General features: G+C 40.4%; 1 protein-coding gene across 2 annotated transcripts in view; it reads left to right on the forward strand.

Annotated features, from left to right (window-relative positions):
- Positions 1–27,993, forward strand: part of LOC114335267 (transmembrane protein 26) — a 261,871-nt gene that overhangs the window by 211,176 nt on the left and 22,702 nt on the right. For both annotated transcript variants that reach the window (XM_050648406.1, XM_028285484.2), the window contains exon 6: positions 915–1,144. In XM_050648406.1, coding sequence (XP_050504363.1) covers positions 915–1,144 — 230 coding nt within the window. The remainder of the gene's footprint in view (positions 1–914; positions 1,145–27,993) is intronic.

Below are 27,993 nucleotides of genomic sequence, written 5' to 3' on the forward strand. Positions count from 1 at the left end.
TAAATTGTCACAATTATTGATCTTAGATAATGTCAAATATTCCCATTGTTGCCAAAGTTTCGCAGAACTTTCGAAAAAGGGTATAATACTATCTTCCGAAGTTATATTGATGACGAGATACTGTTGCCTCTTAAATGTTATATTTGATTCATTATTTTTTTTCACACTTAGTTTTACAACTTTAAAGTGATAGTTCAAGACAAAAAATTAAAAAAAAATTCTTTTAGTTATCATATTAACAAAAATATAAATATGCAAAAATATTTGTGAAATATATTTAAAAATAAGTGGTCTTCTAAAACAAATTACCACCACTTTTAGTATAGAAATGGATACAAGATGCACTTTTGTATAAATTCAGTAATACTAAATTTGCTAAAAAAATTTAACATTGGCGTTACGAATATGTAGTTACGTACCGTCGCCGCTACGAAGTGACGCCGTTAGGAATTGTCCTTTATCATTTGTCGGATTACGACCTATCGCGTTACGAGATGTCATGGAACTGTCTCCATACCTTTTAGAATACAGTAAATTCCCCACTAAAATACAAGACATGAAATACATCAAATCCTGATCTGCCCAGTCGTAACATACGTAGCATAAACATAGACACTATGAGAAAATGTTAAAATACTTCGAAATGAAAGTTTTGCGCAAAATACTGAGTGGCTTAAATGATGAAGAATGGAAAACAATTTTAACTTTGTTAAAATTGTTTTTCAGTGCTGAAAAAACTAATCATTAGTCAATTCCTGAAACTGAACCCCCTAAGATAGCGGGTAATACAGGATAGCGGGTAATACAGGATAGCTGGTAAGACAGGTGGCTGTCATTAACGGAGTATAACATAATATAAACTATTCTATATTTACATTACTTACTAAAAATTAATTTACCTCTGTATGTTTAAGCCCGATGATGACGTAGAAAGAGCTAGCACTATTTCCATAATCTCCAATATGCCAAAAAGTGCTCTTACATTTGAACCGAGACGAAGGCGAAGACCGAGATCCCAGCCTGGAAGTCCAAGGAGTACGATAACGAATAAAAGTGTGCGAAGCACCAGTAGTAGAAAAAGTAGGGACACAGAAGAGTCTAGTGATAGTGATGCGAGCAGACTTGAAAATAATCGAGGGGGCAGGTATTATATGTTTTAAATATATCATGATCATTCTTCTGTGCCTTTAACTTTTAGCCATTTTTACATCTAGGGCCATTTGGGTCATATGTATGTCCATCCCATTTACTGACATATCTTGCCTAAGGATCTCCTCTCCCCCAGACCTTCTTTGTCCTTCCTCTCCTACTCCTTTCAGCAATAGGCTGGTACCTACTATAGAACACGTAGATCAGCAAATCTTCCTTTAGGGCGATTAACTTTTACTATTTCCTACTAAACACTACATCATCATATATTAAGAACCAAGTAATGCTATCCTGTAGTTTTGACATTTTTTTCGTCAATCAGTATTTTATTCTTTTCATTCTGAATTTGAAAGCAAAAATGTTTTGCTTTCTTTGCTCTTTGTTTGGCTATGTAATATACCTTTGTTTCTCCTCCCTTGGCACCAAGTTGATCGTATAGATTTGTATACGCTTTTGCTTTATCTTTTACTACTATGTACGTACGTATATCTAATAAAGAAAATTAGTAAAATCGTATTATAAAAGGTATGTTTTATTTAAAAAGCTCTTAAAAAGTTACATCACAGAAGTTTTCGAATCGATCATCACTGCTGTTAACAGGTTTTTAAAATGTTTGAGCCTTCAGAATATTATGGGTGAAAGCCCTTTAAATGTTGTACAATTATAGAAAGTTTACATTTTTATATTAAATTAAAAGTGCTGTCTACAATAATACTACATATAATATCAGGCATCACAGGACTCCCCACACAACACGTAGGTTGCTTGTTCGGAGGTAGATCCTCACATTACGGGGAGTAAGTAGCAACTCTAGTTGTAAATGAATATAAAACATAAATGTAATAGACCAAGAGGCAGCGCTGAAAAATCTATTTGAATTTACTAAAGCTAGATTTGTCACAGTTGATTACTGTGAGTGTGTAGAGAAACATACTGCGGTCGGTCAAGCGAAACGTAGAACAGGGGTTACTGACAGGGTATCAAAGTTGCTTTCCTACGAAGGTAATTATTTCCAAAAATGAATAACCATTTTCAATTTCGTTGCAAAACGAAAATACAGCCGAACCATATTCCAGTCCAATCAGAGAGTGCTGCAAGCACCTCTACCGGTTTCGCAACTTATTAGTCTCTCATCAGGAGGCACATATGCTGCTCTCCCTGATCCAACCAAAACAAACCCCAGCGTGCAGTCCCGAATTGCAACGAACGAAATGGCATAGATGCCCTAGCGGCAACTGCTAGCAAAAGACTAAGTTTTCACTCTAATGGCATACAACATATCCCACCAGAATGAAAACAATGGGAACCTTCTCTGGTTACACCTCCGAGGCTTCTACAATTTGCAAGCCATACGGATGCTGAGACTAAGGAAGATGAGGGAATTCTACAATTTACAATTCACGTCACATCTGCTCAGCGCGGTAAAGTTCCAACGAGACTGGTTCCCTTCATACTCCACACAGAGTAAATGTAAATCAAAAATGAATAACCATTTTCAATTTCGTTGCAAAACGAAAATTCAGCCGAACCATAATCCAGTCCAATCAGAGAGTGCTGCAAGCACCTCTACCGGTTTCGAAACTTATTAGTCTCTCATCAGGAGGCACATATGCTGCTCTCCCTGATCCAACCAAAACAAACCCCAGCGTGCAGTCCCGAATTGCAACGAACGAAATGGCATAGATGCCCTAGCGGCAACTGCTAGCAAAAGACTAAGTTTTCACTCTAATGGCATACAACATATCCCACCAGAATGAAAACAATGGGAACCTTCTCTGGTTACACCTCCGAGGCTTCTACAATTTGCAAGCCATACGGATGCTGAGACTAAGGAAGATGAGGGAATTCTACAATTTACAATTCACGTCACATCTGCTCAGCGCGGTAAAGTTCCAACGAGACTGGTTCCCTTCATACTCCACACAGAGTAAATGTAAATCAAAAATGAATAACCATTTTCAATTTCGTTGCAAAACGAAAATACAGCCGAACCATATTCCTGTCCAATCAGAGAGTGCTGCAAGCACCTCTACCGGTTTCGAAACTTATTAGTCTCTCATCAGGAGGCACATATGCTGCTCTCCCTGATCCAACCAAAACAAACCCCAGCGTGCAGTCCCGAATTGCAACGAACGAAATGGCATAGATGCCCTAGCGGCAACTGCTAGCAAAAGACTAAGTTTTCACTCTAATGGCATACAACATATCCCACCAGAATGAAAACAATGGGAACCTTCTCTGGTTACACCTCCGAGGCTTCTACAATTTGCAAGCCATACGGATGCTGAGACTAAGGAAGATGAGAGAATTCTACAATTTACAACTCACGTCACATCTGCTCAGCGCGGTAAAGTTCCAACGAGACTGGTTCCCTTCATACTCCACACAGAGTAAATGTAAATCAAAAATGAATAACCATTTTCAATTTCGTTGCAAAACGAAAATACAGCCGAACCATATTCCAGTCCAATCAGAGAGTGCTGCAAGCACCTCTACCGGTTTCGAAACTTATTAGTCTCTCATCAGGAGGCACATATGCTGCTCTCCCTGATCCAACCAAAACAAACCCCAGCGTGCAGTCCCAAATTGCAACGAACGAAATGGCATAGATGCCCTAGCGGCAACTGCTAGCAAAAGACTAAGTTTTCACTCTAATGGCATACAACATATCCCACCAGAATGAAAACAATGGGAACCTTCTCTGGTTACACCTCCGAGTCTTCTACAATTTGCAAGCCATACGGATGCTGAGACTAAGGAAGATGAGGGAATTCTACAATTTACAATTCACGTCACATCTGCTCAGCGCGGTAAAGTTCCAACGAGACTGGTTCCCTTCATACTCCACACAGAGTAAATGTAAATCAAAAATGAATAACCATTTTCAATTTCGTTGCAAAACGAAAATTCAGCCGAACCATAATCCAGTTCAATCAGAGAGTGCTGCAAGCACCTCTACCGGTTTCGAAACTTATTAGTCTCTCATCAGGAGGCACATATGCTGCACTCCCTGATCCAACCAAAACAAACCCCAGCGTGCAGTCCCGAATTGCAACGAACGAAATGGCATAGATGCCCTAGCGGCAACTGCTAGCAAAAGACTAAGTTTTCACTCTAATGGCATACAACATATCCCACCAGAATGAAAACAATGGGAACCTTCTCTGGTTACACCTCCGAGGCTTCTACAATTTGCAAGCCATACGGATGCTGAGACTAAGGAAGATGAGGGAATTCTACAATTTACAATTCACGTCACATCTGCTCAGCGCGGTAAAGTTCCAACGAGACTGGTTCCCTTCATGCTCCACACAGAGTAAATGTAAATCAAAAATGAATAACCATTTTCAATTTCGTTGCAAAACGAAAATACAGCCGAACCATAATCCAGTCCAATCAGAGAGTGCTGCAAGCACCTCTACCGGTTTCGAAACTTATTAGTCTCTCATGAGGAGGCACATATGCTGCTCTCCCTGATCCAACCAAAACAAACCCCAGCGTGCAGTCCCGAATTGCAACGAACGAAATGGCATAGATGCCCTAGCGGCAACTGCTAGCAAAAGACTAAGTTTTCACTCTAATGGCATACAACATATCCCACCAGAATGAAAACAATGGGAACCTTCTCTGGTTACACCTCCGAGGCTTCTACAATTTGCAAGCCATACGGATGCTGAGACTAAGGAAGATGAGGGAATTCTACAATTTACAATTCACATCACATCTGCTCAGCGCGGTAAAGTTCCAACGAGACTGGTTCCCTTCATACTCCACACAGAGTAAATGTAAATCAAAAATGAATAACCATTTTCAATTTCGTTGCAAAACGAAAATACAGCCGAACCATATTCCAGTCCAATCAGAGAGTGCTGCAAGCACCTCTACCGGTTTCGAAACTTATTAGTCTCTCATCAGGAGGCACATATGCTGCTCTCCCTGATCCAACCAAAACAAACCCCAGCGTGCAGTCCCGAATTGCAACGAACGAAATGGCATAGATGTCCTAGCGGCAACTGCTAGCAAAAGACTAAGTTTTCACTCTAATGGCATACAACATATCCCACCAGAATGAAAACAATGGGAACCTTCTCTGGTTACACCTCCGAGGCTTCTACAATTTGCAAGCCATACGGATGCTGAGACTAAGGAAGATGAGAGAATTCTACAATTTACAATTCACGTCACGTCTGCTCAGCGCGGTAAAGTCCTAACGAGACTGGTTCCCTTCATACTCCACACAGAGTAAATGTAAATCAAAAATGAATAACCATTTTCAATTTCGTTGCAAAACGAAAATACAGCCGAACCATATTCCAGTCCAATCAGAGAGTGCTGCAAGCACCTCTACCGGTTTCGAAACTTATTAGTCTCTCATCAGGAGGCACATATGCTGCTCTCCCTGATCCAACCAAAACAAACCCCAGCGTGCAGTCCCGAATTGCAACGAACGAAATGGCATAGATGCCCTAGCGGCAACTGCTAGCAAAAGACTAAGTTTTCACTCTAATGGCATACAACATATCCCACCAGAATGAAAACAATGGGAACCTTCTCTGGTTACACCTCCGAGGCTTCTACAATTTGCAAGCCATACGGATGCTGAGACTAAGGAAGATGAGGAAATTCTACAATTTACAATTCACGTCACATCTGCTCAGCGCGGTAAAGTTCCAACGAGACTGGTTCCCTTCATACTCCACACAGAGTAAATGTAAATCAAAAATGAACAACCATTTTCAATTTCGTTGCAAAACGAAAATACAGCCGAAACATATTCCAGTCCAATCAGAGAGTGCTGCAAGCACCTCTACCGGTTTCGAAACTTATTAGTCTCTCATCAGGAGGCACATATGCTGCTCTCCCTGATCCAACCAAAACAAACCCCAGCGTGCAGTCCCGAATTGCAACGAACGAAATGGCATAGATGCCCTAGCGGCAACTGCTAGCAAAAGACTAAGTTTTCACTCTAATGGCATACAACATATCCCACCAGAATGAAAACAATGGGAACCTTCTCTGGTTACACCTCCGAGGCTTCTACAATTTGCAAGCCATACGGATGCTGAGACTAAGGAAGATGAGGGAATTCTACAATTTACAATTCACGTCACATCTGCTCAGCGCGGTAAAGTTCCAACGAGACTGGTTCCCTTCATACTCCACACAGAGTAAATGTAAATCAAAAATGAATAACCATTTTCAATTTCGTTGCAAAACGAAAATACAGCCGAACCATAATCCAGTCCAATCAGAGAGTGCTGCAAGCACCTCTACCGGTTTCGAAACTTATTAGTCTCTCATCAGGAGGCACATATGCTGCTCTCCCTGATCCAACCAAAACAAACCCCAGCGTGCAGTCCCGAATTGCAACGAACGAAATGGCATAGATGCCCTAGCGGCAACTGCTAGCAAAAGACTAAGTTTTCACTCTAATGGCATACAACATATCCCACCAGAATGAAAACAATGGGAACCTTCTCTGGTTACACCTCCGAGGCTTCTACAATTTGCAAGCCATACGGATGCTGAGACTAAGGAAGATGAGGGAATTCTACAATTTACAATTCACATCACATCTGCTCAGCGCGGTAAAGTTCCAACGAGACTGGTTCCCTTCATACTCCACACAGAGTAAATGTAAATCAAGAATGAATAACCATTTTCAATTTCGTTGCAAAACGAAAATACAGCCGAACCATATTCCAGTCCAATCAGAGAGTGCTGCAAGCACCTCTACCGGTTTCGGAACTTATTAGTCTCTCATCAGGAGGCACATATGCTGCTCTCCCTGATCCAACCAAAACAAACCCCAGCGTGCAGTCCCGAATTGCAACGAACGAAATGGCATAGATGCCCTAGCGGCAACTGCTAGCAAAAGACTAAGTTTTCACTCTAATGGCATACAACATATCCCACCAGAATGAAAACAATGGGAACCTTCTCTGGTTACACCTCCGAGGCTTCTACAATTTGCAAGCCATACGGATGCTGAGACTAAGGAAGATGAGGAAATTCTACAATTTACAATTCACGTCACATCTGCTCAGCGCGGTAAAGTTCCAACGAGACTGGTTCCCTTCATACTCCACACAGAGTAAATGTAAATAAAAAATGAACAACCATTTTCAATTTCGTTGCAAAACAAAAATACAGCCGAACCATATTCCAGTCCAATCAGAGAGTGCTGAAAGCACCTCTACCGGTTTCGAAACTTATTAGTCTCTCATCAGGAGGCACATATGCTGCTCTCCCTGATCCAACCAAAACAAACCCCAGCGTGCAGTCCCGAATTGCAACGAACGAAATGGCATAGATGCCTTAGCGGCAACTGCTAGCAAAAGACTAAGTTTTCACTCTAATGGCATACAACATATCCCACCAGAATGAAAACAATGGGAACCTTCTCTGGTTACACCTCCGAGGCTTCTACAATTTGCAAGCCATACGGATGCTGAGACTAAGGAAGATGAGGGAATTCTACAATTTACAATTCACGTCACATCTGTTCAGCGCGGTAAAGTTCCAACGAGACTGGTTCCCTTCATACTCCACACAGTATACTCCCTTCATCCGTATGGCTTGCAAATTGTAGAAGCCTCGGAGGTGTAACCAGAGAAGGTTCCCATTGTTTTCATTCTGGTGTATCAGGGTTGTTTTGGTTGTATCAGGGAGAGCAGCATATGTGCCTCCTGATGAGAGACTAATAAAAATCCACAATGAAAAAAGTTTTCCTGTAACTAGTAGTGTAACTGTAGACTAATAAGTTTCGAAACCGGTAGAGGTGCTTGCAGCACTCTCTCATTGGACTGGAATATGGTTCGGCTGTATTTTCGTTTTGCAACGAAATTGAAAATGGTTATTCATTTTTGATTTACATTTACTCTGTGTGGAGTATGAAGGGAACCAGTCTCGTTGGAACTTTACCGCGCTGAGCAGATGTGACGTGAATTGTAAATTGTAGAATTCCCTCATATTTCTTAGTCTCAGCATCCGTATGGCTTGCAAATTGTAGAAGCCTCGGAGGTGTAACCAGAGAAGGTTCCCATTGTTTTCATTCTGGTGGGATATGTTGTATGCCATTAGAGTGAAAACTTAGTCTTTTGCTAGCAGTTGCCGCTAGGGCATCTATGCCATTTCGTTCGTTGCAATTCGGGACTGCACGCTGGGGTTTGTTTTGGTTGGATCAGGGAGAGCAGCATATGTGCCTCCTGATGAGAGACTAATAAGTTTCGAAACCGGTAGAGGTGCTTGCAGCACTCTCTGAATGGACTGGAATATGGTTCGGCAGTATTTTCGTTTTGCAACGAAATTGAAAATGGTTATTCATTTTTGATTTACATTAACTCTGTGTGGAGTATGAAGGGAACCAGTCTCGTTGGAACTTTACCGCGCTGAGCAGATGTGACGTGAATTGTAAATCGTAGAATTCCCTCATCTTCCTTAGTCTCAGCATCCGTATGGCTTGCAAATTGTAGAAGCCTCGGAGGTGTAACCAGAGAAAGTTCCCATTGTTTTCATTCTGGTGGGATATGTTGTATGCCATTAGAGTGAAAACTTAGTCTTTTGCTAGCAGTTGCCGCTAGGGCATCTATGCCATTTCGTTCGTTGCAATTCGGGACTGCACGCTGGGGTTTGTTTTGGTTGGATCAGGGAGAGCAGCATATGTGCCTCCTGATGAGAGACTAATAAGTTTCGAAACCGGTAGAGGTGCTTGCAGCACTCTCTGATTGGACTGGAATATGGTTCGGCTGTATTTTCGTTTTGCAACGAAATTGAAAATGGTTATTCACTTTTGATTTACATTTACTCTGTGTGGAGTATGAAGGGAACCAGTCTCGTTGGAACTTTACCGCGCGGAGCAGATGTGACGTGAATTGTAAATTGTAGAATTCCCTCATCTTCCTTAGTCTCAGCATCCGTATGACTTGCAAATTGTAGAAGCCTCGGAGGTGTAACCAGAGAAGGTTCCCATTGTTTTCATTCTGGTGGGATATGTTGTATGCCATTAGAGTGAAAACTTAGTCTTTTGCTAGCAGTTGCCGCTAGGGCATCTATGCCATTTCGTTCGTTGCAATTCGGGACTGCACGCTGGGGTTTGTTTTGGTTGGATCAGGGAGAGCAGCATATGTGCCTCCTGATGAGAGACTAATAAGTTTCGAAACCGGTAGAGGTGCTTGCAGCACTCTATGATTGGACTGGAATATGGTTCGGCTGTATTTTCGTTTTGCAACGAAATTGAAAATGGTTATTCATTTTTGATTTACATTTACTCTGTGTGGAGTATGAAGGGAACCAGTCTCGTTGGAACTTTACCGCGCTGAGCAGATGTGACGTGAATTGTAAATTGTAGAATTCCCTCATCTTCCTTAGTCTCAGCATCCGTATGGCTTGCAAATTGTAGAAGCCTCGGAGGTGTAACCAGAGAAGGTTCCCATTGTTTTCATTATGGTGGGATATGTTGTATGCCATTAGAGTGAAAACTTAGTCTTTTGCTAGCAGTTGCCGCTAGGGCATCTATGCCATTTCGTTCGTTGCAATTCGGGACTGCACGCTGGGGTTTGTTTTGGTTGGATCAGGAGAACAGCATATGTGCCTCCTGATGAGAGACTAATAAGTTTCGAAACCGGTAGAGGTGCTTGCAGCACTCTCTGATTGGACTGGAATATGGTTCGGCTGTATTTTCGTTGTGCAACGAAATTGAAAATTGTTATTCATTTTTGATTTACATTTACTCTGTGTGGAGTATGAAGGGAACCAGTCTCGTTGGAACTTTACCGCGCTGAGCAGATGTGACGTGAATTGTAAATTGTAGAATTCCCTCATATTTCTTAGTCTCAGCATCCGTATGGCTTGCAAATTGTAGAAGCCTCGGAGGTGTAACCAGAGAAGGTTCCCATTGTTTTCATTCTGGTGGGATATGTTGTATGCCATTAGAGTGAAAACTTAGTCTTTTGCTAGCAGTTGCCGCTAGGGCATCTATGCCATTTCGTTCGTTGCAATTCGGGACTGCACGCTGGGGTTTGTTTTGGTTGGGTCAGGGAGAGCAGCATATGTGCCTCCTGATGAGAGACTAATAAGTTTCGAAACCGGTAGAGGTGCTTGCAGCACTCTCTGATTGGACTGGAATATGGTTCGGCTGTATTTTCGTTTTGCAACGAAATTGAAAATGGTTATTCATTTTTGATTTACATTTACTCTGTGTGGAGTATGAAGGGAACCAGTCTCGTTGGAACTTTACCGCGCTGAGCAGATGTGACGTGAATTGTAAATTGTAGAATTTCCTCATCTTCCTTAGTCTCAGCATCCGTATGGCTTGCAAATTGTAGAAGCCTCGGAGGTGTAACCAGAGAAGGTTCCCATTGTTTTCATTCTGGTGGGATATGTTGTATGCCATTAGAGTGAAAACTTAGTCTTTTGCTAGCAGTTGCCGCTAGGGCATCTATACCATTTCGTTCGTTGCAATTCGGGACTGCACGCTGGGGTTTGTTTTGGTTGGATCAGGGAGAGCAGCATATGTGCCTCCTGATGAGAGACTAATAAGTTTCGAAACCGGTAGAGGTGCTTGCAGCACTCTCTGATTGGACTGGAATATGGTTCGGCTGTATTTTCGTTTTGCAACGAAATTGAAAATGGTTATTCATTTTTGATTTACATTTACTCTGTGTGGAGTATGAAGGGAACCAGTCTCGTTGGAACTTTACCGCGCTGAGCAGATGTGACGTGAATTGTAAATTGTAGAATTCCCTCATCTTCCTTAGTCTCAGCATCCGTATGGCTTGCAAATTGTAGAAGCCTCGGAGGTGTAACCAGAGAAGGTTCCCATTGTTTTCATTCTGGTGGGATATGTTGTATGCCATTAGAGTGAAAACTTAGTCTTTTGCTAGCAGTTGCCGCTAAGGCATCTATGCCATTTCGTTCGTTGCAATTCGGGACTGCACGCTGGGGTTTGTTTTGGTTGGATCAGGGAGAGCAGCATATGTGCCTCCTGATGAGAGACTAATAAGTTTCGAAACCGGTAGAGGTGCTTGCAGCACTCTCTGATTGGACTGGAATATGGTTCGGCTCTATTTTCGTTTTGCAACGAAATTGAAAATGGGTATTTATTTTTGATTTACATTTACTCTGTGTGGAGTATGAAGGGAACCAGTCTCGTTGGAACTTTACCGCGCTGAGCAGATGTGACGTGAATTGTAAATTGTAGAATTCCCTCATATTCCTTAGTCTCAGCATCCGTATGGCTTGCAAATTGTAGAAGCCTCGGAGGTGTAACCAGAGAAGGTTCCCATTGTTTTCATTATGGTGGGATATGTTGTATGCCATTAGAGTGAAAACTTAGTCTTTTGCTAGCAGTTGCCGCTAGGGCATCTATGCCATTTCGTTCGTTGCAATTCGGGACTGCACGCTGGGGTTTGTTTTGGTTGGATCAGGGAGAACAGCATATGTGCCTCCTGATGAGAGACTAATAAGTTTCGAAACCGGTAGAGGTGCTTGCAGCACTCTCTGATTGGACTGGAATATGGTTCGGCTGTATTTTCGTTGTGCAACGAAATTGAAAATTGTTATTCATTTTTGATTTACATTTACTCTGTGTGGAGTATGAAGGGAACCAGTCTCGTTGGAACTTTACCGCGCTGAGCAGATGTGACGTGAATTGTAAATTGTAGAATTCCGTCATCTTCGTTAGTCTCAGCATCCGTATGGCTTGCAAATTGTAGAAGCCTCGGAGGTGTAACCAGAGAAGGTTCCCATTGTTTTCATTCTGGTGGGATATGTTGTATACCATTAGAGTGAAAACTTAGTCTTTTGCTAGCAGTTGCCGCTAGGGCATCTATGCCATTTCGTTCGTTGCAATTCGGGACTGTACGCTGGGGTTTGTTTTGGTTGGATCAGGGAGAGCAGCATATGTGCCTCCTGATGAGAGACTAATAAGTTTCGAAACCGGTAGAGGTGCTTGCAGCACTCTCTGATTGGACTGGAATATGGTTCGGCTGTATTTTCGTTTTGCAACGAAATTGAAAATGGTTATTCATTTTTGATTTACATTTACTCTGTGTGGAGTATGAAGGGAACCAGTCTCGTTGGAACTTTACCGCGCTGAGCAGATGTGACGTGAATTGTAAATTGTAGAATTTCCTCATCTTCCTTAGTCTCAGCATCCGTATGGCTTGCAAATTGTAGAAGCCTCGGAGGTGTAACCAGAGAAGGTTCCCATTGTTTTCATTCTGGTGGGATATGTTGTATGCCATTAGAGTGAAAACTTAGTCTTTTGCTAGCAGTTGCCGCTAGGGCATCTATACCATTTCGTTCGTTGCAATTCGGGACTGCACGCTGGGGTTTGTTTTGGTTGGATCAGGGAGAGCAGCATATGTGCCTCCTGATGAGAGACTAATAAGTTTCGAAACCGGTAGAGGTGCTTGCAGCACTCTCTGATTGGACTGGAATATGGTTCGGCTGTATTTTCGTTTTGCAACGAAATTGAAAATGGTTATTCATTTTTGATTTACATTTACTCTGTGTGGAGTATGAAGGGAACCAGTCTCGTTGGAACTTTACCGCGCTGAGCAGATGTGACGTGAATTGTAAATTGTAGAATTCCCTCATCTTCCTTAGTCTCAGCATCCGTATGGCTTGCAAATTGTAGAAGCCTCGGAGGTGTAACCAGAGAAGGTTCCCATTGTTTTCATTCTGGTGGGATATGTTGTATGCCATTAGAGTGAAAACTTAGTCTTTTGCTAGCAGTTGCCGCTAAGGCATCTATGCCATTTCGTTCGTTGCAATTCGGGACTGCACGCTGGGGTTTGTTTTGGTTGGATCAGGGAGAGCAGCATATGTGCCTCCTGATGAGAGACTAATAAGTTTCGAAACCGGTAGAGGTGCTTGCAGCACTCTCTGATTGGACTGGAATATGGTTCGGCTGTATTTTCGTTTTGCAACGAAATTGAAAATGGTTATTTATTTTTGATTTACATTTACTCTGTGTGGAGTATGAAGGGAACCAGTCTCGTTGGAACTTTACCGCGCTGAGCAGATGTGACGTGAATTGTAAATTGTAGAATTCCGTCATCTTCGTTAGTCTCAGCATCCGTATGGCTTGCAAATTGTAGAAGCCTCGGAGGTGTAACCAGAGAAGGTTCCCATTGTTTTCATTCTGGTGGGATATGTTGTATGCCATTAGAGTGAAAACTTAGTCTTTTGCTAGCAGTTGCCGCTAGGGCATCTATGCCATTTCGTTCGTTGCAATTCGGGACTGCACGCTGGGGTTTGTTTTGGTTGGATCAGGGAGAGCAGCATATGTGCCTCCTGATGAGAGACTAATAAGTTTCGAAACCGGTAGAGGTGCTTGCAGCACTCTCTGATTGGACTGGAATATGGTTCGGCTGTATTTTCGTTTTGCAACGAAATTGAAAATGGTTATTCATTTTTGATTTACATTTACTCTGTGTGGAGTATGAAGGGAACCAGTCTCGTTGGAACTTTACCGCGCTGAGCAGATGTGACGTGAATTGTAAATTGTAGAATTTCCTCATCTTCCTTAGTCTCAGCATCCGTATGGCTTGCAAATTGTAGAAGCCTCGGAGGTGTAACCAGAGAAGGTTCCCATTGTTTTCATTCTGGTGGGATATGTTGTATGCCATTAGAGTGAAAACTTAGTCTTTTGCTAGCAGTTGCCGCTAGGGCATCTATACCATTTCGTTCGTTGCAATTCGGGACTGCACGCTGGGGTTTGTTTTGGTTGGATCAGGGAGAGCAGCATATGTGCCTCCTGATGAGAGACTAATAAGTTTCGAAACCGGTAGAGGTGCTTGCAGCACTCTCTGATTGGACTGGAATATGGTTCGGCTGTATTTTCGTTTTGCAACGAAATTGAAAATGGTTATTCATTTTTGATTTACATTTACTCTGTGTGGAGTATGAAGGGAACCAGTCTCGTTGGAACTTTACCGCGCTGAGCAGATGTGACGTGAATTGTAAATTGTAGAATTCCCTCATCTTCCTTAGTCTCAGCATCCGTATGGCTTGCAAATTGTAGAAGCCTCGGAGGTGTAACCAGAGAAGGTTCCCATTGTTTTCATTCTGGTGGGATATGTTGTATGCCATTAGAGTGAAAACTTAGTCTTTTGCTAGCAGTTGCCGCTAAGGCATCTATGCCATTTCGTTCGTTGCAATTCGGGACTGCACGCTGGGGTTTGTTTTGGTTGGATCAGGGAGAGCAGCATATGTGCCTCCTGATGAGAGACTAATAAGTTTCGAAACCGGTAGAGGTGCTTGCAGCACTCTCTGATTGGACTGGAATATGGTTCGGCTGTATTTTCGTTTTGCAACGAAATTGAAAATGGTTATTTATTTTTGATTTACATTTACTCTGTGTGGAGTATGAAGGGAACCAGTCTCGTTGGAACTTTACCGCGCTGAGCAGATGTGACGTGAATTGTAAATTGTAGAATTCCCTCATATTCCTTAGTCTCAGCATCCGTATGGCTTGCAAATTGTAGAAGCCTCGGAGGTGTAACCAGAGAAGGTTCCCATTGTTTTCATTCTGGTGGGATATGTTGTATGCCATTAGAGTGAAAACTTAGTCTTTTGCTAGCAGTTGCCGCTAGGGCATCTATGCCATTTCGTTCGTTGCAATTCGGGACTGCACGCTGGGGTTTGTTTTGGTTGGATCAGGGAGAGCAGCATATGTGCCTCCTGATGAGAGACTAATAAGTTTCGAAACCGGTAGAGGTGCTTGCAGCACTCTCTGATTGGACTGGAATATGGTTCGGCTGTATTTTCGTTTTGCAACGAAATTGAAAATGGTTATTTATTTTTGATTTACATTTACTCTGTGTGGAGTATGAAGGAAACCAGTCTCGTTGGAACTTTACCGCGCTGAGCAGATGTGACGTGAATTGTAAATTGTAGAATTCCCTCATCTTCCTTAGTCTCAGCATCCGTATGGCTTGCAAATTGTAGAAGCCTCGGAGGTGTAACCAGAGAAGGTTCCCATTGTTTTCATTCTGGTGGGATATGTTGTATGCCATTAGAGTGAAAACTTGGTCTTTTGTAATTATTTCCATTTACTAAGGCTGAAAATCGGTACACACATTCTAAATTAAATATAAATAAAAGTTATTATAGGCGGTCAGCTGTATTACGGGACAGAGCCGGTCGGTCGGCCCCAATAGTCGATTGAGAAAATGAAGCATTTTGGCTCGCAATTTTTTCGTCCAGCATGGATTTACTTGAAATTTTCACAGAAGGTAGGGAATAATCCAAGGATCATTTTCTATATCATGCCGCTATCATACGCTAAAACCTTGGGGGTGGTTGCCAACCCATCCCGGGGGTGGGAATTTTTTTATTACATTTTAACCATGCAATTCGATGTAAAAAGAGGTTTTAAGAACAAAATGTTTTTACATTTTCTTCGTAAAACTAATATTTTTCGAGTTATTGCCGCTTGAAAATAACAGTTTTTCGACGAAAAAATCGACTTTTTTAGAGGGTTTTTTGAGAATACCTCAAAAAATATCCTTTTAATCAAAAAAACTGTAGATATCGAAATTGTATCTTTTAGTAACACAAACCAAATTCTTTTCCTATAGTATCTTTAAGACCAATACAAACCGAGATACGGCATGTTAAAGGTTAGCTTTTTTCGTCAAATGCACAATTTGAAATATTCAAAGCCAAATAATGGAAAAAATTTGCATTTTTCGAGGAAAACTTAAATAATCATTTTTCAAGTATACAATTAGACCTTTAAAAAAATAATAATAAAACGATTCTAGCATGAAAATTAAGCGACTTACAAAAAATGTCGGTACCTGCTTTTCTCTACGAAAAAATCACTGAAAACAACCCCCTAACTACCTTCCTAATTCAAAATTGGTCTTCACCGTTCTGTAGTTCCTTTTATATTTATATTATTAATACACTTAAGGAGTTGGACTTATTTATTATGACTAATTTTGGAAAAATTGGAGTTTCAAGAAAAATTGTTTTTTTGCAATTTGGTATTTTTCACCTTTTACTTCAAAATATCTCCGAAAATACTGAAGATATGAAAAAAATTATAAAGTGCTACATTGTAGCTTTTTTAATAACTAAAATTGCCCTGTGCATATATTTTCATTACAGTGAACAGTTAGCCAGATATAGCTGTTTAAAACCTCTAATTACCAACAAACACCCCCTTATTCGAGCCCTTTAAACCCGCCCCAATTAAAAACTAAGGCATCTTACGGAATTTAATTTACACAGTCTTGTAGCTCTTTAAAAATCCTACAAAATCGTTTTTGAGGGGTCACATTACTGAGAGGGTATCAAAGTTGCTTTCCTACGAAGGTAATTAAATCCATTTACTAAGGCTGAAAATCAGTACACAATGAGATATAATATTTTTCCAAAATTAGGCATTTTAAATAGGTCAAACTCCTTGAGTGTATTGATAATAAAAATATAAAAGGAACTACAGAAAGGTGAAGACCAATTTTGAATTAGGAAGGTAATTAGGGGGTGGTTTTCACTGATTTTTTCGTAGAGAAAAGCAGGTACCGACATTTTTTTATTATGTCGCTGAATTTTCATGCTAGAAACTTTTTATTATTTTTTTTTGAAAGGTGTAATTGTATACCTACTTGAAATTTTTTTTTTAATTTTCCTCGAAAAATGCAAATTTTTCCTATTATTTGGCTTTGAATATTTCAAATTATGCATTTGACGAAAAAAGTTAACTTTTAACATCCCGTATCTCGGTATGTATTGGTCTTAAAGAAATTATTGGAAAAGAATTTGGTTTGTGTTACTAAAAGATACAATTTTGATATCTACAGTTTTTTTGATTAAATGCATATTTTTCGAGATATTCTCAAAAAACCCTCTAAAAAAGTCGATTTTTTCGTCAAAAAACTGTTATTTTCAAGCGCGAATAACTCGAAAAATATTAGTTTTACGAAGAAAATGTAAAAAGCATTTTTTTCTTAGAATCACTTTTTCCATCGAATTACATGGTTAAAATGTAATAAAAAATTCCCACCCCCGAGATGGGCTGGCAACCACCCCCAAGGTTTTAGCGTATGATAGCGGCATGATATAGAAAATGATCCTTGGACTATTTCCTACCTTCTGTAAAAATTTCAAGTAAATCCATGCTGGACGAAAAAATTGCGAGCCAAAATGCTTCATTTCCTCAATCGACTATTGGGACCGACCGACCGGCTCTGTCCCGTCATACAGCTGACCGACTATAATAATTTTTATTTATATTTAATTTAGAATGTGTGTACCGATTTTCAGCCTTAGTAAATGGAAATAATTACCTTCGTAGGAAAGCAAATTTGATACCCTCTAAGTAACCCCTGTTCTACGTTTCGCTTGACCGACCTCAGTATGTTTCTCTACACACTCACAGTAATCAACTGTGAAAAATCTAGCTTTAGTAAATTCAAATAGATTTTTCAGCGCTGCCTCTCCGTCTATAAGTAACAATAGTTGCTACTTACTGTCCGTAATGTGATGATCTAACCTCCGGACAAGCAACCCACGTGTTCTGTTGGGAGTCCTGTGATGCCTGATGTTTTTTTATTTGCAATTTGCTTCCTATGCAGTCCTATGGCACGTACAAAATCGAAAGCCTTAGATGAATTATCTCCACTTACACACTGTTAAGTTCACTATCACACACAGGGCCGGACTGGCTCCTAAAAAAGGCGCCAACCCAAATTCTAAAAAAGGCGCCAACCCAAATTCTAAAAAGGCACCAACCCAATCTCTAAACAAAGGCGCCAGACCCCCTTCTAAGCTTTTGCATCAAACTTTTTTGAAATCCTAGTGCATTAGGCCTGGATCCCGAGTACCAAAAAAAGTTCTATAATAGCAAGCTGAAAATTTGTTAATAGGTTAACGATGTCTAGTCGGATAAACTTGGATGTATGGGAACACTGGAATATGTGAAGTTTTAATTGTGGTAACAGGTTAAAAATTTGAAACGTCAGACTACGAAAACTGTCACATGTATTTTGTCGGACAGAACTTCCAATTGATTTGTTACTCACTCATTAAACTCTCATGAAAAAATCAGACTGGTATTTATTACCAACTGAGCATTTTAATAAGTCAGACACGTAGAACATGTTAAATGACAGAAATTATGTTGGTGATAAATATCAGTCTGATTTTTGCATAAGAGTTGAATGAAAGGGAAACAAATTAATTGGAAGTTCTGTCCGACAAAATACATGGGACGTTTTCGTAGTCTGACGTTCCAAATTTTTAACTTGTTGTACAATTAAAACTTCCCCTGTTCCAGTGTTCCCAAACACAAGTACATACATCAAAATTTGTCCGATTAGAAACTGTTAACTTATTAACAAATTTTCAGCTTGCTATTATACAGCTTTTTTTAGTACGCAAGATCCAGGCCTACATGTAAAGTAAATTAATATTACTTGTGAATTTTTTTAAGTTTAATATTAATTTAAAACCATAAAGTAATTTACCATTTTTCAACTGCTTCTACAGAAGAATCTACTGGTTCAAAAACATTGATCAACAATCATGATCATTGGTGTTCAACAGAAGGTACTGTTAAAATTATTTCAAATTCTTAGAGCGCTCTAAAATAGCAGAGTAAACATCGATAAAAAAGCCGCAATCACACCAGGAGCGTCATTTGAAATTTTGTTTGGGGGGGGGGGCAAGCACTATATATACAATACATTATATATGATGTTATGATGAATATTGATGTATTTTTTGTAAATTTCAGTCATTTTCAGGGCCAGGGGGGGGCAAATGCCCCCCTGGACGCCCAAATGACACCCCTGAATCACACTGTTTCAGGTGATCCGTAAATGAGCAGTGAATGGCCTAATGTCAGTCGCTCGCAAACGGAGCCCTCGGAGAACTGGCGAAAGTCCTTTGTAATTCAAGCCTTAGCGTGGGCAAGGGCTCACTGCCTCGCCGGACAGTATAATTCTCTCCCAATCGCGGGAACTATATGGATAAGTATTTAATCACTTAGGAAAAAATAAAACAAAACGAAGTGAGAATGGAGCGTGTCACCGGTGGTGGTGCAGCTTTAACAAGGTATGAATGAGATGATAAGGTGTTCATTCTAGTAAAGGGAACAAAGGAAAAATTCTAAGCGAAGAGGGAAAGAGGAAGAAAGAGATTATGATCTTCGGAAGAATGGGATCTGTTCGAAGATCTCCGGTCAGTGGTAGGGACCTGACCAAGACCGATCTCCCAGGGGAGACAACCTTGCAAAGGAGCTCCTCACTTGGGGAGAAAAGACCTAGAGAGAAGGAGGAGAGCTCCGACATAACAGTCATGGTAAGAACAATGGATAAACTTACCAGAGTTACAAATAATTTAGTGAAACTAATGTCCGAACATACAAACACGAAGGTCGAGATCAAGAATGAGGTAAAAAACTGAAAGATAGTCACCAAAGACATGGAGAGCAATCTCAGACAAGTCGCCCTCGGCAGCATTGAGAAACGAAATAGAATAGTAGAGCAAACCGGTGAGGAAGGAACGACTAAGGAAACGGCAGGAGTGTCCACACAGGTCGGCTTCGAAGAGTTCTTTCCCGAAAAACTTAGTGAAGAAGAGATAGAAATGATCGCAACGGTTCTGAACTCAGGAGAAAGAGGCTTTAAAAAATAAAGGACATCATAAAGTCGAATGGGAAGAAGCTCACTATAGGGTAGCCAAACCGGGAAGATAGAATAAACCTACATGCGACTTAGTAGTGGTCATGGATTCAGTGAAGGGGAAAGGTTCCGCGACCTGACAAGGAAAAACAGGAACTGGGAGTATGTGCAGGAGGTACATACAGACCAAGAAAGGTGGAGTACTTCCAACTTAGTACTATGAGCACGATGACAAGGACGGGTCAGAAGGAAGATTACCGGGAAACCGTCAGAATATTTTCATGGTCCCTGTAGAGAAAGGGGTGACGGAAATCGACGGGGACAAGAGACTGCTGGCAATTATTTCTAAATTGAGGAAAGATATGGAGATACTGGGGACCAGAGAGGCGTCCCTAAGAGTAGTGGGGGCTACAAAGGTAGGAACTTCAGGAAGCTCCTGGAAGTTACATTTATGGGTATGGACTTTCACCTCGCACAGGTGGAGTATGAATGCGGGGAAAGTAGGATGTAGACGCAGAAGGTGATCATGAAGGAAGGCAGAAAATCCCATGCCGAATTGCTCAAGCAAATCAAGGGTAGCCTAGACACAAAGAAGGAGGCGATTAGCATCACAAGCGCTAAGAATACTACGGACGAGGACTTCACCCTCAAAGTGGCAGGGAAAGAACAGGCCAAGCGCCTGAAGAAGAATATCGTGGCCCGCACGGAGGAAGGGAAAATAGGGAACACAAACGTCATGGTCGGACTGACACGCATCACAGCCAAGAAGCCCCTGGAAAGAAAACATATACCAATTGACTGGAACTCGTTCAAGATTCTAGAGAGACTGCATGCCCAGCGCTGCTTTAGATGCCTGCAGTTCGGGCATAGTAAAACCGACTGCAAGGGAGAAAACATGACGGACTCCTACTACAGATGTGGCAAAGGGGGCACCAGGCACGATAGTGCAGTAGTAAGGCGACTTTTTGCCTCACTTGTAAAGAATCCGGTCACAGAGCCGACAGCTTACAGTGCCCGCAGTATAAAAAACTCATCCTCGAAAATCGGGGTCTTAAGAGACACCTGGCCACAAGGGATGAGGAAAGGGTGAATGAAAGCACCTAGGACCAGAACTCAGACTCAGGTATGTTAGAGAGATAAGAACCATCTAATTCGAAGTTCCTTTAAATAAATATGGGAAGGGCGAGGGCCGCTCACGACGTTGCAGAGGTACTCACACGAAGGGAATGTTATCACATTAAGTCTCTCGACAATGAATCATTCTTCTTCTTCTTTATGTGCCGTCTTCTACCGAAGGTTGGCGACCATCAAACGATAGGTTTCTCTGTTTTGTGCCGCATGTATTATGTTCGCAGCTTCTGGTATTTGAAACCATTCTCTCAAGTTTCTCAGCCAGGATTTCTTCTTCCTGCCCAAACCTCTTCTACCTTCAATCTTGCCTTCGACGATAAGCTGTAGCAGACTGTACTTATCATTACGGAACACATGGCCCAGGTATGACGCTTTCCTCCTTTTAACAGTTGTTAACAATTCCAACTCTTTACCCATTCGTCTCAATACCTCTGTGTTGGTCACTCTGTCTGTCCAAGGAATTCTCAGTATGCGTCGATACAGCCACATTTCTAGAGCCGCTAACTTCTTTATAGTTGCTGCTGTTAACGTCCACCCTTCTACTCCGTAAAGTAGCGTAGAGAGTAAATAGCATTTTGTGGCGCGTCATCGGAGGTTAACGCTTAGGTTGCGGTTGCTTATGAATGAATCATTAGAGATAAGAGATCTAACGTGACCATATACGTGATGAACCGAGGAGTTGGCATCACCAGACACTCTGTTAAGAATCGGTATGTTGAAGTACAAGTTTGATACCTGATGGTGTACAGTTGCTATGTTTCACCAAATGTCCCGCTTTGAGTATATGAAGAGTATATTGACTCGATTATCCAAGAGGCTGGGACGGAGAGTGTACCGGTCTCCGGTTACCGATGGCAAAACCCATAGTCTATTTGTTGACTTCAAAGCCGCGTACGACAATGCTAAGAGAACAGTACTCTACCAATCAATATATGAGTTTGTTATACTAGAATAACTAGAATGACCAACTCCGACCAACTAGAATGACAATGTCTGTCACAAGAGTGCTTAAGTATAGAGAAATATAATTCTAGAACTTTTGAAATAAAGGATGGACAAGGGGATGCGCCGGTAACCTGAATGTGAACGATCGTCCATGAAACCAAAGAGTTCAAGATGGGAGAGGGAAATACCTATGATAATGTATCCATGCACCTACGTTCGTAGGTAATAGTAAATACTTTCCGGACATCTCGCTGTTTTCAACGTTACTTCTAAACAGGGTCGTAAGCTGGACTGTTTTAAAAGAAGAATCACTCAGCTTACATAAATATGTGAGTTTTGAACTAGCGAGCAAAAGGAAGAAACGGAAAGATAAAGATATCGATCTAAAGAAATTTTTAAATGAGTAAGTCTTTGTGGGTGCTTTTAGCTTGATTGGTCTGAGATGCGAGGATGTGAGTGAGTTGATCGAGGATCTGAGTGGGGCACCGGAGTTGGCTTGTGTTAGGTCAAATGGGTGGTATGAAAGAAAATAACCATACTGGTAGAATGCGGGGCTTGAATATCAGAGAACGAATTGTATGAGAGTAATAGAGTGGAAGAGGTTATTAAAAGTTCAAGCAGGAAAAAGAGAATCAATGAATTAAAGCGAATGCAGAACCAGTACAGAAATGAGATTATATGATTGAAGAGAGAAAAGTGAAGTAACCTGCTTCAGGATCTCAAAAGAGATATCTGGGGACACTGTTTCAAGATGGTGTGTATCTAATAGAAGGGGAAAAGACACACTATCCCCTGCCCGAGGAGAAGAGACTGTTTAATACGGGAGCGCTTTCCTCAAGTGGAGAACAGACGTTTAAGTGTTACTTGTTTCATAGAGGCGGTACCCTTTATTGAGTTGGAACTCGGCGAGGCCGTTGGATGGATAAAGATCCGAAAGGTACCTGGCATAGACGGAGTCATACCGGAGAAGCTAAGGCTCGCCGCACAACTGAACCAAAAGAGGTCAGAAATCCTGGGTGCCATTTTCGAACTATGTGTTTTAGCCTTTGATTACCTGATACGAGTTGAATTTTGTTGTACCCACTGGCTTCATTATGATGTAGGATTCTAGGGTGCAAAAATCCTGTATGTATGATTTAGTTATGGCGCGCAGAAAACTGCACTTATTAGGCCAATTGTGGGATGTAACACTATTGTAATATAATATAAACAGATGACATTGATACCTACGAAAGGCTCCTGAATCGTAAAATAGCCGCGCTACTCATCTAAGCTATTTATTATAACAAAAACCGTGGATAGGAAAGTCGCCCGAATCTTAAAAATGGTCTTCGAGGGCGCCGCGCGTCCACGGAGCAGATATTGATACCAACAAAAGGTCTTCGAGGGCGCCGCGCGTTGCATCTAGGCTTTTTATTATAATAGAAACAGCGGAAATTGATACCCACGAAAGGCGCTCAAATCTTAGAAATAGTCTTCGAGGGCGCCGTGCGTTGCATACAAGCAATTTATTATAACAGAAACAGTGGATGTTGATACCTACGAAAGGCGCCCGAATCGTAAAAATTGTCTTATAGGGCGCGCGCGTCCTCGGAGCAGATATTGACACACAAAGGCGTTCGAATCGTAAAAATGGTCTTCGAGGGCGCCGTTCGTTGCATCTAAGCAATTTATTATAACAGAAACAGCGGACATTAATACCTACAAAAGGCGCCCGAATCGTAAAAATGGTCTTCGAGGGCGCTGCGCGTTCTCGGAGCGGTTATTGATATCCATGAAAGGCGCCCGAATAGCCTACGTTATTTGATTATCTGATATCTGGTATTTTGTTTTACCCACTGGCTTCATTATGTAGGTTTCTGGTGCCAAACGGCGAAATCACAAGCAAGTAGAAACATTTTTTAGGGGAATGGTAGCTGCATCATATTTGTGTAACAGTTCAAAAAAAAATTTTTTTCAGCGTTTAATTTTTTTAATGGATAGATAGTAACCAAGGCAAAAGGCGCACCGGCCCGATGGCCGGTGGGCCGGCGGGCCAGTCCGGGCCTGATCACACACATCACACATCGGAGGGGGTTTCTTCTTTTATAAAAACATTGGTTATCTTCGTTTGTCCAAGTCGCAGGCTGAATTAGATTACTTGGTCTCTTCTCTTGGTAAGAAGTTTCGACTACAATTTATTTTGTTTGATGGTTCAATGTAGAGTTTGAATTATTTCAATTTATTTGCTATTTGTCATGGTTGTTGTTCTATTAAATGTCAGTAGAGGTGTCGCTGCTCTAGTCAATAGGGGGGTTGTTAATATACTGTTTCCTAATTTTAGTTTTTATTCTAGTACAGTAATCCTAATTTCAGTTAAAAAATTGAGTAGTCCCTCGGTATCTTCTGTATACGTTTTTGCAATGCTAAGAGGTATGACAGCACTGGGCACTAAGGCTATCTTCTCCCGGTGAGGGTGGTTATCCCTTATCCGAGGGGTGGAATAATTGATACGCTTTTACTTGTTGAGTTGTTTTATTTACACTCGCATTAGCATAAGCTGGTAGCACCGCACCCAAAGAACATCTCGTGTAGAAGGAGACACTATCTTTAATGTGGAAATATTACGTCTGATCACCAAAATAGAATGACGAATGTCTACTATAATAATAATGAATTCCCTTGTTATAGTTTGGCTGTTTATATATTTAGAAATGCCTATTCAGCATCGACCATGAAAAGTGTTTATAATTGACTCTGCAATTATTAGTTGAATCGTGATCTAGGATAACAATATTTATATAATCGAATGAAGGTTGTAATATTGTTATGATGACATAAATAACTGAAAGTAATTATCGTAGATAATTACAGGGTGTTTTTAAGATATATCTACTGAGTACAGATGAATTCTTGTACACCTTCCCTTTTTAGGAATTTTCCGACTACGGGGAGGGAAATTTGCAAGTCGTGCTACCAACCCATACTGTGTTGTAATCAATACAAAAAATTTATTTTATATACAAACTTCCTAAGCCTACGCAAATACATAAATAATATAAAATGTTCGTTTAACAACATTGTTTCGTAACACTTGTCACTCACTGTGTTTTCGGATTGTAAGCATATAATCTATTCTTATGTATTTCCTTGATTTTATTGTTTTCTATTCTGATTTTACAATTAACGTTATTTACTTCTGTTATCGTGAAAGGACCTACATAAAGACTATCAAACTTACCATTCTCTTCCCTTTTTACCAGGACTAGGTCTCCTCTTTTAAAGTGTTGTGGTGTTGCTTTGAGCTTATTCTTTTCTTCTTGCCGCTCTTTTTTGTCTTCATTGCTTCTAGTGAGGTGACCTATCGTGTCTATGTACGCTGTGTCCTCTGGTTTCGAAGAAGTGTCCGATATCACGTCTTCTTTGACAAGTGTTCTATTCGCTTTGTTAATGTGACATTCATGGCATTGTTTAACGTATTTTCTTACGTCTTTTTCTAAATTTTTCCATCTAAATCTTGCTTTTAGCTTCTTTATTAGTCTATTTTTCTTTAAGTGTCCTCCGAACATCGGGTGATTATGGTATTCTTCTATTAATCTGTGTTTTTCTTTGTCATCTTTTATTGTTTCTGGTACTTCACATATGTATATTTCTATATTCTTCAATTTTTTATTTCCTTCTTTAATAAATTCATCAATTGTGCACATTTTAAAAATAATATCATTTACGTATATTTTTACTTTACGTACTGCATTCTCTACCGCCAGCTTATCAAGCTGTACCAACGCTTGGTTTAAATCGAAACGATTCAATCCTGTGGCTATACTTTTGCTGCATTTTATTTTGTTTTTGGCCCTAATGCTCAGTCTTGGTGAGATTAGTTCTGCTCCAAAGGACAAAATTGGTAGTCTATGCGCCTCTAAATTATTTAGTACCTTCCTTACTGTCTGTTTGGTGGCTTCTGGCTGTAGTGCGAGTTCACTTTCAGCCTTTGTTTGTCTTGCTTCTTTCTCCTTTTCTTTTGCTTGAGCTCTTGTTATAGCTAGTATATGGGCGTTGTCTATGTATAGGTTTTTTAGTTGATGCAATGTTATTCTTGAAAGACTGTCTGCGTAGTTACTTTTCCCTGTTATATACTCTATTTCGAAGTCATATTCTTCTAGGTCTAATCTGATCCTCGTGAGTTTTGAGGTTGGTTCTTTCATTGCAAATAGGTGTGTCAAAGGTTTATGGTCTGTTTTTACTTTGAATGTTGGTGCTCCATATAGATAACATTTAAAATAATTAATTCCCCAATGAATCGCTAGTAATTCCTTAACGATTATAGGTTTATTACATTCTCCGTTACTAAAACTTCTTGATGCATATGCTATAGGTAGGTCAATTCCGTTATAATCTTGACTTAGGATTGCTGAACAACTCTCATTGGATGCGTCTGTTGTTAAGATAAACTGTTTGTTGAAATCAGGATATTTTAAAATTGGTGGTTTCGACAGAGATGCTTTAAGCTTTTTGAATGCTTTTTCACACTCCTCGGTCCACGAAAATTCTACTCCTTTCCTCGATAATTTGTTGAGTGGTCTGCATATTTCTGCAAAATTTTTAATAAAACGTCTGTAATAGTTGCAAAATGCTACAAATCTCTTTGTTTCTTCCGCTGTCTTAGGTGTCGGATATTGTTCAATTGCTGCATACTTTGCTTTGTCTGGTGATACTCCCTCTTGAGAAAGATCATGTCCTAAATATGTTACTTCCCTTCTAAAGAATTGACATTTTCCTGGGTTAAGTTTCAAATTGAATTTTCGACATGTCTCGAATGTCTTTTTCAGGTTGTCTAAGTGATGTTTTTCGGATATTCCAATTACTACGATATCGTCCATGTAAAGAAATGCTTTGTCTGGTGTTAATCCTGAAAATGCTATTGACATCATTCTTGAAAAGCTATTTGGGCTTACATTTAATCCAAAAGGTAATCTGGTAAATTGAAATGCTTCATTTTCTGTGCTGAACGATGCGTATTTTCTCGATGATTTTTCTAATGGTATCTGGTGAAAGCCTGACATTAAGTCTATAACTGAAAACCATTTTGCTCTTCCTAGTTGATCTAATATCGAATCTATTCTTGGTAATGGAAATTTGTCTGTAACTATCTTCTTGTTCAGTTGTCTAAAATCTATGCATAATCTCCATGCTTTTCCTCCATCTATAGCTTTTTTCGGTACCAGTACTACTGGACTGTTGTACTCGGATGTAGATGGTTCTATGATTCCTTGGTCTCTTAGGTTTTGTACTTGTCGATTTAATTCCTCTGTTTGCGCATGAGGTGTCTTATAATTCTTGATATATACCGGAGTTTGGTCTTTAACTCTTAGTTTTTGTTCGTAGAAATTGTTACAGGTTAACATATCATGCCTTAGGGCGAATATGTCCGAATATTCCTCGCATAACGATACTAAGTTGTCTCGTATGTATTCTGGTATGTCTAATTTCAGTGATTCTCGTAATTCTTTTTTTCTGTCCTTGCTGTCGTTGACTAGCCTATATATTGAATAGTTTAATATCCAACGTCCTGATTGTGCTTGCGTCTACATTTACTGTTTCGTACGTTGTGTTCAAAATTTTGATGTATGGATTATTACTTGAAATAATTGCTCTTGCTATGAATATTCCTGGTTGTATTTCTTGCTGTTCCACTATCCTGTCTTTCTTTAACGTTTGAAAAATTTTTACGATTCTGTAAATTTCACATCTAGGCGGTATTATTATGGTGTCATTGTCTATATTATCCAGAATTTTCGTACTAATGTAACAATCGTTGTCCTCTTTAATGTGCATTTTAAGGTTTGCGTAATCTAGTATACATTGAAAGTTAGAAATAAAGTCTCTCCCAATGATTCCGTCTGTTGGAATTGGAAAGTTAGGTTCTACCAATTGAAAGATGTGTTCGAATCGAGTTCCTTTTACTTCGAGTGTTGTCTCAATTTCTCCCATTGTTTGCAACTCTCCTTTAGTGACTCCTTTTATTTTTGCCTTTGTGTTTGGTTTCACCTGTTCCTTCATAAAATCTTGTGAACATTTTAGTATTGAAATGTCAGCTCCTGTGTCTATGATAAAAGTGCTTGTGTTTTCAAGAATTCCTGTTTTCATT

Source organism: Diabrotica virgifera, chromosome 4 (assembly GCF_917563875.1).
Source record: "Diabrotica virgifera virgifera chromosome 4, PGI_DIABVI_V3a".
Taxonomy (NCBI): Eukaryota; Metazoa; Arthropoda; class Insecta; order Coleoptera; family Chrysomelidae; genus Diabrotica; species Diabrotica virgifera.